This window comes from Thalia democratica, chromosome 4, assembly GCF_965202585.1.
Source record: "Thalia democratica chromosome 4, ktThaDemo2.hap1.1, whole genome shotgun sequence".
NCBI classification, from domain to species: Eukaryota; Metazoa; Chordata; class Thaliacea; order Salpida; family Salpidae; genus Thalia; species Thalia democratica.
Genome location: NC_139168.1, coordinates 42,462,396 through 42,479,554, shown reverse-complemented (window position 1 = coordinate 42,479,554; position 17,159 = coordinate 42,462,396). Strand labels below are relative to the sequence as shown.

Here is a 17,159-nt window from a genome sequence, read left to right as displayed (position 1 = left end):
GAAGTTAGGAAATTAAGTTTTTTACACAATATTTAATTTACTTTTATAGTTTAAGTTGCTTTTAATTTATCTGAGAAGGTAAGACAACTTTCTTTAGTATTTAGTGATATAGTGTTTTTAAGAAGGTTTTCATTTATTTTATTAGCTGTTTGGCCTTTAAAAGTCTGTAGATTACATACTAGTTGGTTATTTTCGTTTTTTACTAATTTAAATGTAGTAGCTGGTATTTATTTCGGCTATCATTAACAAATTGATATGTTTCGCGCCATCAATGATAAATAATTAACTTAACCATCCGAACAACAGCCAACAAGACATTCTAGGACCGGTTTTGTCCTTATTAGGACACATCAGGCAGGCATAGTCGCGAGAAACCGTTTTAAGAGAATCTCAACAGCGTTTTCTCGCGACTACGCCTTCCTGATGAGTCTTAGTTGAGACAAAACCGGTCAAAGTTTTCTCAGATACTGTTGCAGTTTTTATAATATTTACTTGGTATATGTAAACTAGTAAATAATGTATCTTTAAGTCGGTATTAAACATGCCCCAAATAGGTAAATAGCAAAATGTTAAAACTTAACATTGAAAAAAATATCTTTAAGTTAATCTAACATCTTGTGTAAATTGTAGTGGTACAGCTATAAAAAGTTTTCAATATTTAGCTAACACTATTATGTTTACCACAACGAATCAGCAAATAGAAATAGTAAAAATACTAACTTTCTTTTGAAAATAGGCGGTTAGAAAGCTTTTATTTTAAGTAAAGCTTCATACTAAATTTACAAAAATTCTATACAATTGAAATTATGCTGAGTGGCGAGAACCCGTCTGAAGATGTTTGATAAAATTTTTAAACTTGTAAATTTCACCAATATTTAAGAAATTAAAGCTTTCAAACTCTACTTTATAATACAAGTACTTGATTTTTTTCAGTTTTGAAGTGATAATATCAAGTGTTGTTTGATTATAAAAAGATAAAATTTACGCATTTTTGGTCCTAAATCTCTAATATTGTGAGGAGATAGCCCAGTTCAAACATATGCATACGTAAATTTATTGAAACTCTTTTAGTACGTAAATTTTTGTAATAAATACACTTTATTTTTAAGTACAGTAATTGTCTAAAGAACTTAATGTAACTTTTTTAGTAAAGAAGAAGTGTCTTTTGTTACTAAAGCATATTTTTCACATTTACAAGCTAACACAACATAAAATAAATTTCAATAAGTAAACTTGCCTTTTTCCGAGTTTTAAATAAAGCTATCCCTTAATAATAAAAAAGATGCATTAAAAAGTTGTTAAAAAAACTATTACTTAAAGTATGATAACTTTTGTTGCAAAGGGAGTTTTTTGCTTACTCGAAATATAAATTGATATATTTTTGAGCTTAAATAGAACTTTTACCTTTGTAAATGTTTATAAACATCTAAGACTTGTACATAACTTCATTCCCTATTCTAGTTAGCGCGATTTGGGACTGATAACAAGTTTTCTCCTTTAACTACATTTATGATAGTATTTGAAAAGTAGGTCCTTTTTCAACCAACAACATTTCGCTGCCTACAATAAAAGCAGCTACAAGGTCACAGTATTTAGTTTTATATTATTAAGATTAATTTGAATACAAAAAAAGTTTAATCTATTTTCCAATAGCCTTTACTTGCCTTGATCTTTAGGGTTTAACATCGTATTTAGTCACATCTAGTAAATTATAACAGTTATTATAAGAATGTTAATAACAATCTGTTTTTTTCAGGGAATTTTTTAACTGATTAGTTTTCTATCTTTTTATTCAACATAGGCTGTCGAGAAAAGATATCCGACCCGTCACACATTTTAAACAACTTATGCGAGAAAATATAAACCTAAGATTTTTCATCAAAATCTACCAAATTACTATTTCAAATAGGGAGTAAGCTATGGTAACAGATGCATAAACATCTCATTTTGATTTAGTTACTATTTTTTTTATTTACAAATTAAAACATTATTTACATAAAACAGGCCTGCTACTTAATAAAGGATTCCGACTACTAAAATACAGCTATTGTTAAAATTTTAAATTTTTAACGGGAAAAATGTTTAAGTCTTTAAATAATAATATAATGTTTACAAAGGGATATTCTTAAGAATTAATTTTTTTACAAATGGGTGAAAAAATGACATGAAAATGGAAATAAAGTATGTTAGTATCGTACTGTTATCCTATTTGAAAAATCAAAATAATAAAACTAAAGTTTTATGAAAGAAAATTGGTCTACTTTATTATATAAACAATTTCTATAAATTAAAGCTTTTAGTTCACTAAAAACTTATAGTTTTCTACAAAGCCTTCGGTATTTTTCAGAAAGCCGTGAAGATCCTGGGTCATATCAATGGGATGTTCAGTATCAGACAGCAAATCGACAGTATCTTCATCAGCCGTTGTGTTGTCGTTGTCCGAGCTAGGATTGCTCACAACTGTCAATGTGACATCGTCGTTGAACGGAAAATAGTTGAAATCTTTTCCTCCGCTTTTGCCTTGTTCGGCTCTCTTATCACTCTTGATCTGCTGCAAAAGGTGCTGGAAATACTCGTTATCAACCTCATCGTCATCCCCATCACTTTCTTCTAGCGGAAAATTTTTGTTGCTCCTTCTGGTAGGCTTCACCTTCGGACGGAACTCCCTAACCTCAATGTGAGGAAACTCCTCTTGCAGTCTGTCTTCGAGCTGCTTCAAGTATATCATGTACTGGTTGATAAACGTCAACGTCTTAACTCGAGTCATCTTCGTGCCTTCCGGAATTCCTGGTATCAATGATTTTAGCTTGTTGATCATCTCGTTCATTTTTTTATTTGTTTTTTCCTGAGGAGTCTCTATCCTGACATTATTTTGCACTTTTTTATACTTAGATTTTTGCATTTTGTCTACTGTTGCGTCTTGCATTTTGTGTTGCCGTTATCTGGTAATTATATATTCATTATTTTAGTTGTTTTAGGAGTTTAATTTATTTTACTGTAAAAACTAAATTATAAAACACAAACACATGTTTCTACGAAGTATTAAAGTGTGTCACACAGATATATGTGTTAGTGTAATAAAAGAAGGATACTGTATAATTTGTTATTATTATATATTCCAGTTAAGTTGTTTCGCTAGGATCTTTTGTTAACAAACACTTAAATTTATATTTTTAATAGTTTAAACATAAACATTCAAAATTTACTAGCTAATAGTTTGTTAATACAGATCCTAACGAAGCAAGTCCTTTGGGATATGTTATATTAACAACAATTTGCTTTGTATTTTTCCTAATTTAACTAACATATGTTTCTTTGTGTTAAGATTGTGCAAATTATTGTTACTATTAAGACGCAAATAATTATTACCAGAATTGTACACAATTAAACTTTTCCCTAACATTAATGGTTGACATATTCTTTAACTTAGATGCTTTATATATCAAAGTTATATATCAAAATCAACAAAGTAAGATCAACTTTTAAAAATGGTTCTAATGGACTAAATTTTAAAAAAATACTATTTTATGTTATTCTTTAAATCTATAAGTTTTTAAAATTAAAAAATTGTTATAAAATTTAAAATATCATAAAATTTAAAAGTACGGAATAAAATGAATAAAGTCATAATCATCTTCCAATTTATTCATTGTTTTTGTAGTTATAATTACAAAACACTTAATATCAGATTTCATAAGATATTTTTTCATAATTTAAAATTGTATTTATAAAAACATTGCTACAATAGTAGTTACTTAGATAAAATATTATACATTTACTAGTACTTTAAAATAAGCAATGACAATAATTATTACTTACCAAGTACTTTTCAACTTGTATGTTAATTGAAACTTTATGTACTTCTTATATAGTTTTTATACCAAACAAAAAAAAAACAATAAATTTGTATACTTAATAGAAGAGTAGTGAACTATTTGAATAAACTTAACTTTTTCAATCTTAAAATTATTTTTTTCCTTTTTGAATACATTTAAATAACCAGGTTCAAAAGTTTGAGTTAATAAAAAAAAAATAAGTTTACAAAATTTTTAATTTTGATTGTGAAATAGCATAGACTTATTTAAAAGAAAACTTTCTAGATGCAGTCTATCTAAAACTTTTAGCAAAGTTGCAGTATACATTAGTATTTAACTTTTCTATTAGGAATATAAAAATGATAAAACCTTAGTTTGTTGTTCAACTAATTTTAAATTTAACTAAATTATAAAACAGCTGTATAACTTTTTTAGTATTTTTTAACTACAAAAACTATTCTCAAAATTTAAACAACAATGTTTTACAATAAAGCTATATATAAAAAGTAAAAATTATAAAAATAATCAAGTAAAGATAACTTAATATAATTAAATTCCTTTAATAAGGAAAAACTTAACAAGTACTTAAAGAAATGCTATTAGTTGTTAAAATATTAAATTCAATGAAGTTTTAAGATTTGAATAAAAGTTTTCAACTTATAAATAAGAAGAATAATATCACTTCAAGCTTTAGATTCTGTTCGAATAAGATTTTATTAACAACTGGAGATCTCGTTTAAATTGTTTAAACAAATGAAACATTGTATTGGTAATAAAATTTTAAGTAATGAACTATTAGTGATTCTCTGTGCAGTTTTTCAAGATGCTGAGAAGCACTGCTTTCAGCTTATATATACGTATAAGTTATTTTAAAATCACTGAGATTAGGATAATTAATCAACTATTTCACACTTTATGTTTACAATAAGATTTGAAAAATAGTTTTAGTAAATTTAAGTAGAGCTAGCTGTTTGGCGGAAGGTTTAATAAATAATAACAGCCTAATAATTACCACTGTAAAACTAACAGCAATTAATTAGTAGAACCAAAGACTTTGTGTGTTAAATATCATAATATTTAAAACTAAATGAACTCAAACTTATTTAAATCTAACAAAAAACATTAGTCTATTAAATATTTTAAAACTATCTTGAGTTTCTTAAAAAATAACCTTGCATGAGTTGGCTGACCTGAGATTTAATAATATTCGAACTATACTGAGTGTGTGGCAACCTTAAAATGGTCTTTCGGGAAAAATAATACTATGTACTTTATAGTTATTTTAAAATTTTCATGAAATTATTTAAATTACAACTAAAAACTCATTAGAGCTTAATCTACAAATTTCATTTATCTAGATTTTAAGCAAAAATTTATCAGAATTTAAATACAAAACTTTTTTATTTATAAAATTTTCTTCACACTGTTTTATATCTTTTATTCATTAAACTAAGCATTGGTGCATTGTTATTTTACTATTTTTTACACAGCTTTATAACATTAATTCTGTTTTAAAGAAAATTTTTACCAACTAGTAAGCATAAAACAAAAAGTTTTTCATAGAAATAGTTATCTTTTTTTGATCCTTTCTTTAAATTCTGTAGCATAAGTAACTAATAATAATTTTATATATAAACTTGTCTTCTACTTAAATAAACTTAATGACAAGCAATTTTATTAACTATATTTTGCTATACACTCTAAACAATGTAACTATTTATTTGAGAAAATTTAACTAAATAAAATATAAAACTTACTCACCTTTTATTGAAGCTTTAGTAGTTGGTTGTATATTCTGTAGTTAAATAGACTATCAGTTGTAATACAATTTACCATGCTAGATTTAGTAAGAGTTTTACATTAAGTAGATTATGACGTATGAATAAGCAAAATATTTTTTTTTGAGCTCTTATCATAAAGTTACTTGGAATTACTACATTTAAAGTTAAGCATAATTGTTTATAAACATTAAAAGACAAAATCTTGGTTTTTTGTTTTATTTTAAACAAAATTTATTCAATTTAGTTAACTAAAGTCAAATTGAGCTGTAAAAAATACAAACCTACTTTGAAAAGTTTACTTTTAAAGCAACTATGAAGTCCCTAAAAATAATAAGTTTACTGCTGGTTTTTTGTTAATTTAATAAATTATACAGAAATATTTGAGACCGCATTTATCTTGAAAAATTCGTATGTGTACTAGATACGTTCTAGTCGCACGTAGCTTTGTAAAATATAAGTTGTGTTATTTTAGATAATAGATACTGAAAAACAACACCCTTGTTCTCTTACAAAGTAGTACGAAAACAATCTTCATATTCATTTATAAATTTTTTTAATAATATTTCGCAAAAAATAAGTATTTTTGTTTTACGTTGTGTACTTTATAAATAGTAGTAAACTGCCAAAAAATTACATTCCTTAAGTAAGTAAACAATGATAAAATATACACTTTATAAAACTAGAGCTTTCAATATTTTTACTAAAGCTAAAAATAGTTAATTTAAAGAAAAGAAGGACACTAATGTTTTAATCATTATTGCAAAGGATCTATCTGTTCAATTTTTTTTTAAAGAGTCCTTTAGAACTTTTTTTTTTACTCTAGTTTTACTGGTGTATATTCTATACATTTCTTAATCAGGAATTAATGTACTTTCAGTTTTGGACAAGTTGTACTTAATCTAATACAAGTTAAGACAACTAAAATTTTATTTCGTTTTTATGTCTTTAAATACAATGGATATCGTCAATTTGAACACGTAGTTTTACTAACATATCAACTTAAAAAAAGTATTAACAAGTATATTTTAAGTCTTTTTTATGTATAATTATTAAAATTTAGTCACTATGAAACTAATTCGTTTGAAAACTGGTATAAAATATTAGCTAAAACTATACCTGTTTATCTTGTAATCATCTTTTTGTGATAGATAGTCATACATTTTTAAATAAAAATCTTTATCAAAATTATTCAAAAAAGTAAAGAAAAACGAATAATAACATTATACAGTAATTAGTTGTCTACTTTTATTTTTATACGATTCTGCACATAGTCAGAATATTTTTGAAACTTCTTTTATTTTTTGTTGATAATTCCTAACAATTTATAAGATACATTTTTTTCATATCTTTTCTTTAGTATCGACTATCGAGTCATGAAAAGTTATTTAATTTGTTTTCGTTTAAAACAAAAATACCGTATAGCTGAAAAATTTTTTGCATACATGGAAAAAGATTACTTAATACCAGTACAAGTTTATTTTATTTAGACTGAAATAAAGTTTCTATCATTTTATTACACTTATTTTTTAACATAAGATATTTTTGTTCTTTGATGTGGTTGTATTAAAACAACACCATACAGTAAAGAGATGATAATTTAGCTCAATTCAAAAAGGTCTATTTTGACCATACTTATTTTGAGCATCGTTTTTAATCGTTATGTTTATTAAGAGAGATAGACTGTTATTTCATGATCAATAAATTTTAATTTAAGTAACTAAAAATTAAAAAATTTTAACAGTCAATACATTTTTTGTATAAAATAAAGCATACATAAGAAATTATTTGACTAAAATCGGGTATCTACTAATATTAATTATCGACTATCGAGTCATGAAAAACAAGATCGAATTATACAGTATCCTTCTTTTATTACACTGACATATGTTTTTGTGTGTTAATCACCAGGATCTTTTGTTAACAAAAACTTAAATTCATTTTTTCAATAGAAAAACAAGATCAAGAACTTAAGTTTAAATTTTTAAATTATGTTTTTAATCGCAAACCATAAATTTAAAAAAATATTCGTTTTATTCGTCAGATTAAAGTTCTAATCTTGTTTAGGGAGGCTGAAGTTTCGCAGATGTTCGAAATCAGATTTTCGCATTTTTTAACTTTTATTCGCTATAAACAAGTTTTCGTAAAAAATTAATGGAGCTTACAATTTTTATTCAATTTAGACAAAAAAAAATCTTAAACGATTCGTCTTGCTTTGTAGATATGACATTTTTGGTTTAGATTAAATATAAACATCAATTTTTTTTAACTCAAAGTTCAAATAATTTTTTCTTGTTTACTCTATATATTACAACTAAGTTTCGTAAAAGATTAATGGACCTTACAATTTTTATTCAATTCAGACAAAAATATGAATAACGATTTGTCTTGCTTTGTAGATGTAACATTTTTGGTTTAGATTAAATAAAAACGAGCATAAAGTTAATTTTATAGGCAAATTTATTAATTTTTCAAAAAACATAAAACTTTAATGTCAATTATTTTCCTTATCTTAAAAGCTATCTAAATTTTTTATTTTAGAGAACGCACCTTTGTGTTTAATTAAAAAAAAAAACTTGGTTTGGGATTGGAATTATTTCATGGGGTCCCTCCAAAATTAAAGGTTTTTTTTTTCATTATTATTGCTTTAGAACCAAAAATAAATATTTTTTTCTTAGTTTGCATGTTATTTAAACTCTTAAATGTTTATTTTATAAATAATGTTAATATCTTTTACGATTTGGCCCCAAAGCAAAATGATGTATATTACACTATCATTTGCCTTGGCCATTTCCTAGATAAAAAACTGATAAAAAGAAAAAATAATAATAAGAATGTGAATTACAACAAATTTAATTAAACTAAAATGATTTAATTAAATTTGTTGTAATTCACATTCTTATTAATTTTTTGAAATAATTCCAACCCCAAACCAATTTTTTTTTTAATTAAACACAAAGGTGCGTTCTCTAAAATAAAAAATAAAATTTTTAGATAGCTTTTAAAATAAGGAAAATAATTGACATTAAAGTTTTGTGTTTTTTGAAAAATTAATAAATTTGCTTATAAAATTAACTTTATGCTAGTTAAATAAAAGAACCAAAAAATTTTTTTTAACTCAAAGTTCAACTAATTTTTTTCTTGTCTATTCTATATAAAACAACTTGGTTTCGTAACAAAATAATGGAGCTAACAATTCTTATTCAATTTAAAGAAAAAAATCTTAAACGGTTTGTCTTGCTTTGTAGATATGACATTTTTGGTTTAGATTAAATAAAAGTATTTAAAAAAAAATTTACCTAAAAGTAAAACTAACTTTTTTCTTGTTTATTCTAAATAAAACAATTAAGTTTCGTAAAAAATTAACGGAGTTTACAATTTGTTATAAGATCTTTGAACAATAAGTTATTATTTAAACAACGCGGTAGGTTATTTTTATTTGGTGAAATGTTTTAAAATAAGTGCTTACTGATAAAATGTTTGTAGATTATTGACAACACGTTCATTCGCTTAATAGAAAAAAAAGTTGAAAAAATATTGGATTTTTGAAGAGATTATACCGAAAAATATATTTTTAGATCTTCCTTGTGATAAAAATTAACTTAAATTTATAAATTATGTAAGAAACTTTTTAAAAGTAAAGTAAAAATGTACATCTTAAATTAAAAACATTCATTTAATCATAAAAAAAACTCTACATGCACGAGGCAATATTGTCATTTTTTCAACCAAATTACCAACACTGGAGACTGTTTGTAATGTAAGTAAACAGTTTTGTTCAAATATTTATATACAGTTCTTAATGTAAAAGAAATAATTTTTTCAGTATTTAAAAAAGTCTACATCTTGGATCTCTTAATAACAATAGAGTCTGATCAACTTAGAAATACAAAGAAAGCTTCCGTCAAACTGAAATAAAGCTCTTTGTATCTTATGTATTTTAGTCAAAAAGAATTAACTTTTTAGCAGTTTTATATATTTTTAGCGCTTTAAAAAAGAAAAATTAGTTGAACCCTTAGATCAAAAAAAAAAAAATATTGTGTTTTTTTAATCTAAACCAAAAAAGTCATATTTACAAAGCAAGACAAATCGTTTAAGGTGATTTTTGTCTATATTGAATAAGAATTGTAAGCGCCATTAATTTTTTACGAAACTTAGTTGTTTTATATAAAAAACAAAAAAAAGTTGAACTTTTAAGTCAAAAAAAGTTATATTTTTAATGTTTTTATTTAATCTAAACCAAAAATGTCATATCTACAAAGCAAGGCGAATCATTTAAGATGTTTTTTGTCTAAGTTTGATAGGAATTGTAAGCTCCATTAATATTTTACGAAAACATTTTTATTGCGAATAAGTGTTCAAAAACGCGAATATCTGATTTTGGATGTCTGCGAAACTTCAGCTTACTTTTTGTTTACTTTAAGTTTTTTATTTTCTGTTTTTAATTTTTACAAAATAACTTGATAAATAAACTTTTTACATAAACTTTATAACCAGTTTAGAAAACATGTGTAATACTTTTTATAACCTACAAACTTTTTCTATTACAGAACAGCGTTTTAAAACTTATTTCATGATGAATAGCTATAAATGTAAGCTTTATAAAATTAAATATAGGAAAATTTATCGGTTTTAAAACTTGAAGATGTCAAAGTATAAATAAATATATGATTTAAAATACTTTTCTTAATTTAAAATTTTTCTATTTTATTAAAACTAGGCGAATGCTACCTACATGATAAAAATTAAACTCATGAACAAAGTTCAATTCAAAAAGGAGTATAAAACAGAGAAACTTGAAAGTTTCAACTCGACATATCTTAAGTTATGAAAACAAAATTTTTGTCGTAAAACCTAAGAGAATCGTAAAAATAAATCGAAAAAATTTTACAACAAAAACGTTATTATGGAACTTTGCATCTTCTATTAGATTTTTTTTAATTCCTAAAATATACTAATATGTCAACAGCTTCTTCAAAGTGTTTTAACTAAACAAACAAAAGTTCAAGGACAAAAAAAGTAAACAAATGTTCAAGAATATGTCAATTATAAAGTATATAGGGTATATTTAATTACTTGAATCACATGTAAAAAGTAGAGGTTGTTTGCAGATGATAGTTTTAATAAATAAACATTTGCGTTTTTAGTCGTAAAACTTATTTTCATATAAATTAATATTTGAAGCGATTTAAATTTTAATTTCAAACGTATCGAATTTGAAATGTTAGAATTTTTTTATAATATGCTGTTAGTTTTTGTTGAATATTTACCTTGCAGTTAAAGTATTTCTAAAGAATTTTGTATTGTAGCTTAAATAAAACAACTCAAACTGCTTTTGGTAATGTTTACTTTAGTGTATATAGTAATTTTTTGTGTCGGTGCTTAAAACTTAAATGTTCTTAAAAACATGTAGAATGGGTTATCAAAATATGCTAGATATTTTTGAGTTTAAAGTTATTGTTTTACAGTTAGTTATAAAAATAAATAGACATAAGTTCTGTTTTTCTTTGACAATTACTACAATAAAAAACGTAACATATTTTTTTGATGAAGTTTTCTAAGTAGTATAATACGTAAACTTTTTTTTAAAGTTTGTAATTCTTTTTACATTTACAGAGAAGTTTTATTAAGCCTTCAAAAAAATACATAAGTTTAAAAATTGAATAAACACTTTTTTTCTAAAAAATTTTTATTAATAAAAGTGTTTTTAAACAGATTCGTTTTGTTTCTAAACCTGCTAAATACATAAAAACATAAAATCAAATATTTTTAAATCTACTTAGCTTTAAAAGTAAATATAATAGATTGGTTTATTAACGTAAGAATAAAGTTACAATAAATTGAAAAAACTATAGAATTTTAAATTGAAAGTTTAAAATTTTAGTTTCAATGTTTAGATAAGAAGAAAAACAAAAAAATGTCAAAACAAACTCTAGTTTTCACGATAAATTATTTAATGCTTTAAAAGTTTAAAAAATAAATTTATATATTATAATTTATTTTTGTAAAATTAAAAGTTTTAAATTTATGGAACCTTAATTTGGTGTTTGAAAAAAGCTTTCTACTTACTAACGCTCTTTATATATATTGAGTTTTAAAATGTTTCCATTACGAACATTTAATAAAATAACTAACTTTCTTAGCTTATTTTCTATAAACATTAATATATAAACTTTTGAAACAATAGTTTTACTACAATAGTGTAATTGTTTTCAAATCTGTAACACCAATTTTTATACTATAGTTCAAAATCATACACTTATAAAACTTTACCGATTAAATTGACAAAATGTTAGTTCCATCGTATGCGGGATTGATGTTAAGTGTCTTGGCGTTAATTGGAATTTTGTACACTACCATCTCAAACGAATGGCAAGTAGGCAGTGCCGAAGACACCCAACCGAACATGCGTCAGATCCGCGCTTATTTGGGTCTTTGGATGAGGTGTGTATCTCCAAGACATGGAATTTACAACTGCGATAAATACGACGTCTCCACTCTTGGACTAGAAGGTTTTTTTAAATAAAAAAAAAAGAAAGCGTTTTTAACTATAAAGTATTACATGTTTTTTATAGAAAAGAAATTTATTTGATCTTACAAAATCTGTTAATTAAACAGATGCATAAAACAGCATTTAGTTATTTTAAATATCATTAAAAAAATTGTTGAAAGTTCTGTTTTAAAAACTGCGTTTAAAAGTAAAATAATGAGCTAAAATGCATTTTTTCTGTAGTTTATTACAACTTAAATTTTAAACTTCTTAATTATATTGTATATATAAAATATACATACTTTTCTCAACTTGAGCTTAAAATAATGTTGTAAAGTTTATGCTTAAAAGTTATTTATATCAAATATTCTTGAAACATAGATTTTTTATTAGTGACTATAAAATAGTCTAATTTTTTATTATAATGGACCTTCATAAAGATTTTTTTGTAAATTCATTATAACTCTATGTAATTTAATTTTCTTCAGATATTTTAGCAGTTTTTTAAGCATTATAAGATATTCGAAACTTTGGAAAACTCCTTGTGTGTACATAAAACTAAACGACATATAGACTTTGTTTGTTTACTTAGCTGTTTACTATAGTAATAAAGTTTATTTATATGCTAAAACAAACAGTAGTGTTTTGTTTAAAAGTTTTTTTAGACTTAAATACGAGTGAAACAAAAACTTTTATCAAACAATTGTTTTTAAAAGTTATCTTTTAGTTAATTACAAAACTTTTAAATTCTTTGATTAAGTAAAAATTTTTTAAATAAAGTTTTACAAGTAGCATAATATATTTTTTAACCTAAATAAACATCTACATATTTTAATATCTTTACTGATAAGGTTGGAAGACACATTTATCAAAGCTCGAAATCATCGTGAATTATATTTTAAGCAAAATATGATAGATTAATAGAAAATTTTAAACTTTTTAATCATGTACTTTAAAAATGAAATGAGTTTTGTATTATTACCGAAGTTTTAAGTATTTTAGTGAGTTAAAAGAAGTATTTTTAAGTATATAAATGGCTGCAATTCATCCTTGAAATACTTTTAAACTGTAACTAAATAAAAAAAAGCATATAGGTGGTGTACGACTCAATAACCGAAAAGTTTTTTAGAAAACCAAACTTTTTGAGCGTCTTTTATCATTCAATAAACAATATATAGTTATTTCTTTTTAAAATACTTATCAAATAATATGTATATTAATGCATAGTATACCTTATGTGTACAACAAAATTTTAGAACTTTTTTATAAATTATAAGAAGAAAAAAGTTAAAAAGTTAATTTAAAAATCTATATAAATTTTATTTACGTATATGGCTTTTAGTTTGCATATGTTTCTTTTTATGCTTTGCTTCGACAATTGAAATATTTATAAATTTTGCTATAACTGCTTTGTTCGCCTAACTAAAAAAGTATATATGTACAAACTTTTTATTATTCTTTTTTTGTTTTTTTGTTTTGGTCTAAAAACTTTGCTAATTTACCTTGAAAGTCGTATAATGTTCTACATAAAAGTTTGTCAAGTAAAAGTTGTTTTTTAATAAGAAGTTTAAATCAGGTCTAAGTTGAACTAAGTTTAGAACTCTTTAGTAAAATAAATAACCTTTGAAAAAGTAATCTAGGTCAGTTAAAAAACTAACTAGTAGGAGATTTCATCATTTAGTGTTTTAATAGTTTTAATAGTGAAGCACTATTAAGAAATAAACACCGTTTAGAATAATATTTTTTCAGTTAAAGCTTATAATAAGGTATAAAGTTATAGTTGAGCATTAAAACTTTATTACTTACCTTAAACGTTGAAATTTCTATTACTATGCTATTTTTATAAGTTGTGTTTTAATTATACTATTTTAGTACTATAATTATACTATAAACAGTATCTCTAAATTAACTATTTTTTTAGTGAGCTTGACAACGCAGCGAGTATTGATGATATTTTCATGCATATTTATGTTCTTTTCATTCATTTTGTGTGGTTTATCTTTGCCTTGCTCCACTCTTTTCGATGAACATAAAAGATTAAGGATGGTTAGTTCGGTGTTGGCGTTTTTAGCAGGAGTGCTCACAGTGTCAATGGTGTCATGGTACGCCTTTGAAGTGGTTCAAAACTACCACAAACAAATTATTATCCGTGCTCCAATTGTTTTTGAATTTGGTGCTGCCTTGTATGTTGGCTGGGTGTCATCAGTAAGTTTTTGAATAAAACTTTGTAAACTTTTATCATAACTAACATAACATTCAACAAAATAAAACTTAAAAAAAAACTACAAGACTGGAATAGTAACGTTTTTATAAGCAAAAAAAGACTTTTTATAAACTTAATACTAAAAAACTTCAGTCAAATTTTTATAAAATCAGTTATATAATATACGTGTTACTACTATTTTATTTGTGACCGGTTTCGGTGGGAAAAAATCTAATTTTGTCGAATAATTAACAAAACTAAATTATTGAAACAGTTATGTCTTTTTAAAACTCAAGTAGAATCCATGTTATAAGGAGAATTGCTTTAGTTTTTTATAGAAATAAATAAAAATTTTATTTGATTCTAAGAAATACTTATATATATACTAAAAGGTAAAAACGCTAATATGAATTATTACGATTTAATGATATGCAACTTTAATTTAAACAACTCTAGTTATTTAGGTAAAGGTTTGAACAACTAAATAAAAATTATAAAGTCGACCATTCAACTATTTGAGTGCTTAAATAACTTAAACATTTATGTTTTCATTTCAAGAAGTTCATACTTTTTTGTACATTTTTTTTTTACTTTAAACTTTACCAAAACTTTCAGACTATAGCTGTCATTGTTGGAGTTTTGATGGCAAAGACCGCATGCATTGTAGAAAAAAACGAAGTCTACAGCTATGATTATCAATCAAATTTTAAAAAACCTAAAAATGATATTGAATATGTCTGATTTATAACTTATATATAATGCATTTGATTGTACATGACTAAAAGTATGAGCTGCTAAAGAAGTCTAAATATTGTATCATAAAGTTAAAAACTCTAATTATTAATTCAGATTTTTTTATTTTAACATAACTTCACTAGTTTATTTAATGTTCAAGGAGATAACTTATTTTGAACAATGATCTTTTTAAAGTTTTTTGACCTGTGTGATTTCGTTTGCTATTAAGGAAGTTATTTGTCTTTTAACATATGATAAAAAACTGATGCACAAGGTTGTTTATAAAAGAATTTTTCAAAAATATATATAGCTAAAAATCATGTATAATAACAATTTAGAAAAATATTTCAGTGTAGTGTTAATTGATTTGTAAGTAAATTTAAATGCATTTTTTTTCTTTTCCGCTTACGTTTGCCACATAATTTCAAGCTGATAATCAAAAAACTGACTAAAGCACAAAATAAAACAAAAACTAAAACATTTTATTATCAATTTTGTATGTGACACTTGTATTGTACTTGTATTAAAATTTGACGTAAATTTATTTTTAGTGTATTATTTTGTAAAAAGTAAACTACTTTAATTATTCATGTACTGCGTAAAATTAAAAGCTTAAGACTTATTTTTTTCAAAAAGTGTACAATAGAGTCAAGTACTTTAAAAAAAAATTTAGATAGAAGTAATTATGAACCACTATCAAAAAGTTTAAGTAGTAGTTTTAAAAGTTTTTTTAAACTAAATGTTTTTAAATTTTAAAGCAATCGTTGTAATAACAAGATTATAACTTAATTATAAATTATGAAACTTTTTTTGACGATTGTCTTTTAAAAACTTAAAATGAAAACTAAAATAATCAGAACACATAGAAACTATAAAAACAAAATTACAAAAAACATTGGGTACCAGACACTTCTTAAATGAAAAAGCAATACATTTGATCTTTAATTCTTTGCTTATAAGCAATGTTAGATATGACTTGTTGTGCTGGGGAAGAGCAAATAAAAAATGTACAAATGATATCAATATTCTCATAAACAGAGCACTTATATGCATACATTATAAGAAGTATGATGATAGTGTAACAGAATTATAAACTCAGAAAAAATACTAGATGTTGAAAGTCTGTATCTATATGAATTAGGTCTGTTTATGTTTAAAATTAACAATAATCTGTTACCAGATAACTTTTTAAATTACTGTATAAGTGTAAAAAATGTCCATGATTATCATACCAGGTCTTCAGAAACAAACTTTTTCTTCCTAGATTCAACAGCAAAATAGGTCATAAATCACTATCCTACCAAAGAAGTAAGTTTTGGACTGAGCTACCATTATATTTAAAAAATATAAGTCATTTTGGAAAGTTCGAGGATAAACTTTAAAGTTGTCTATTAAAAAGTGATTGACGAGGTCATTAATGATCATTGCTACTCGTCTATTTACTTTTTTTTAAGGAGTTAATAGTATTTGTCATTTAATAAGCAACTTTTTATTTATTTTTATTTATTTATTTTTTTTTATGCTGAAAAGTTGAACTGTTCGGTTACAATAACAGTGGTTTAGTCTAGGTTGCAGCATTTTCTATTTGGTTATTCTGCAGATTATTTTTTTAAATTACTATTTTGAATTAAGTTCAGAATACTTGCAACTTTTTTTTAGCATGCCAACGTAAAAATAAAAGTTATAGATGTATATTATTTAACAGAAAGTTAAGTATTTAAAAAGTACGCTGAGATAACTGTTTTAAGCTTATGTTAAAAACTTATGTTGAAAAATATCTTTTTCTGAGAAAATCAGAAAAAAGAAAAAACTTCTTTTTTATGTTTACAAACATTTTTTGCCTTGTTATATTTCAACTTTACACTTTGACAAGTATTCAAAATATAAAAAAGTATATTTTAAAACAGAAAGAAATTTGTTGTTGTTAATATTATTAATGATTTTTATATATTTTTTGTTTTCTTATTAGAAGCTAAAATTTTATGTTACTTGTCTTTTTATTTTCATTTATAAAAGTTAAGTTCAGTTATGGTAGAATTCATTTCTTTAAAGTTATTAAAAAGTTTTGCAATATTTTATCTGTCTATTCAAATGTGAATTTTATTTTACTGTTCAATTAAGATTATCACTTTAAGCAC

General features: G+C 24.0%; 1 protein-coding gene across 1 annotated transcript; it reads left to right on the top strand.

The window, feature by feature from the left end:
• Positions 1-11,882: 11,882 nt before the first annotated feature.
• On the top strand, positions 11,883-15,027 carry LOC145833371 (claudin-7-like). The gene is made up of 3 exons (XM_082940550.1): positions 11,883-12,105; positions 14,005-14,288; positions 14,902-15,027. The coding sequence occupies exons 1-3, from the start codon at positions 11,883-11,885 to the stop codon at positions 15,025-15,027; spliced, it is 633 nt and encodes a 210-aa protein (XP_082796676.1).
• Positions 15,028-17,159: the final 2,132 nt, after the last annotated feature.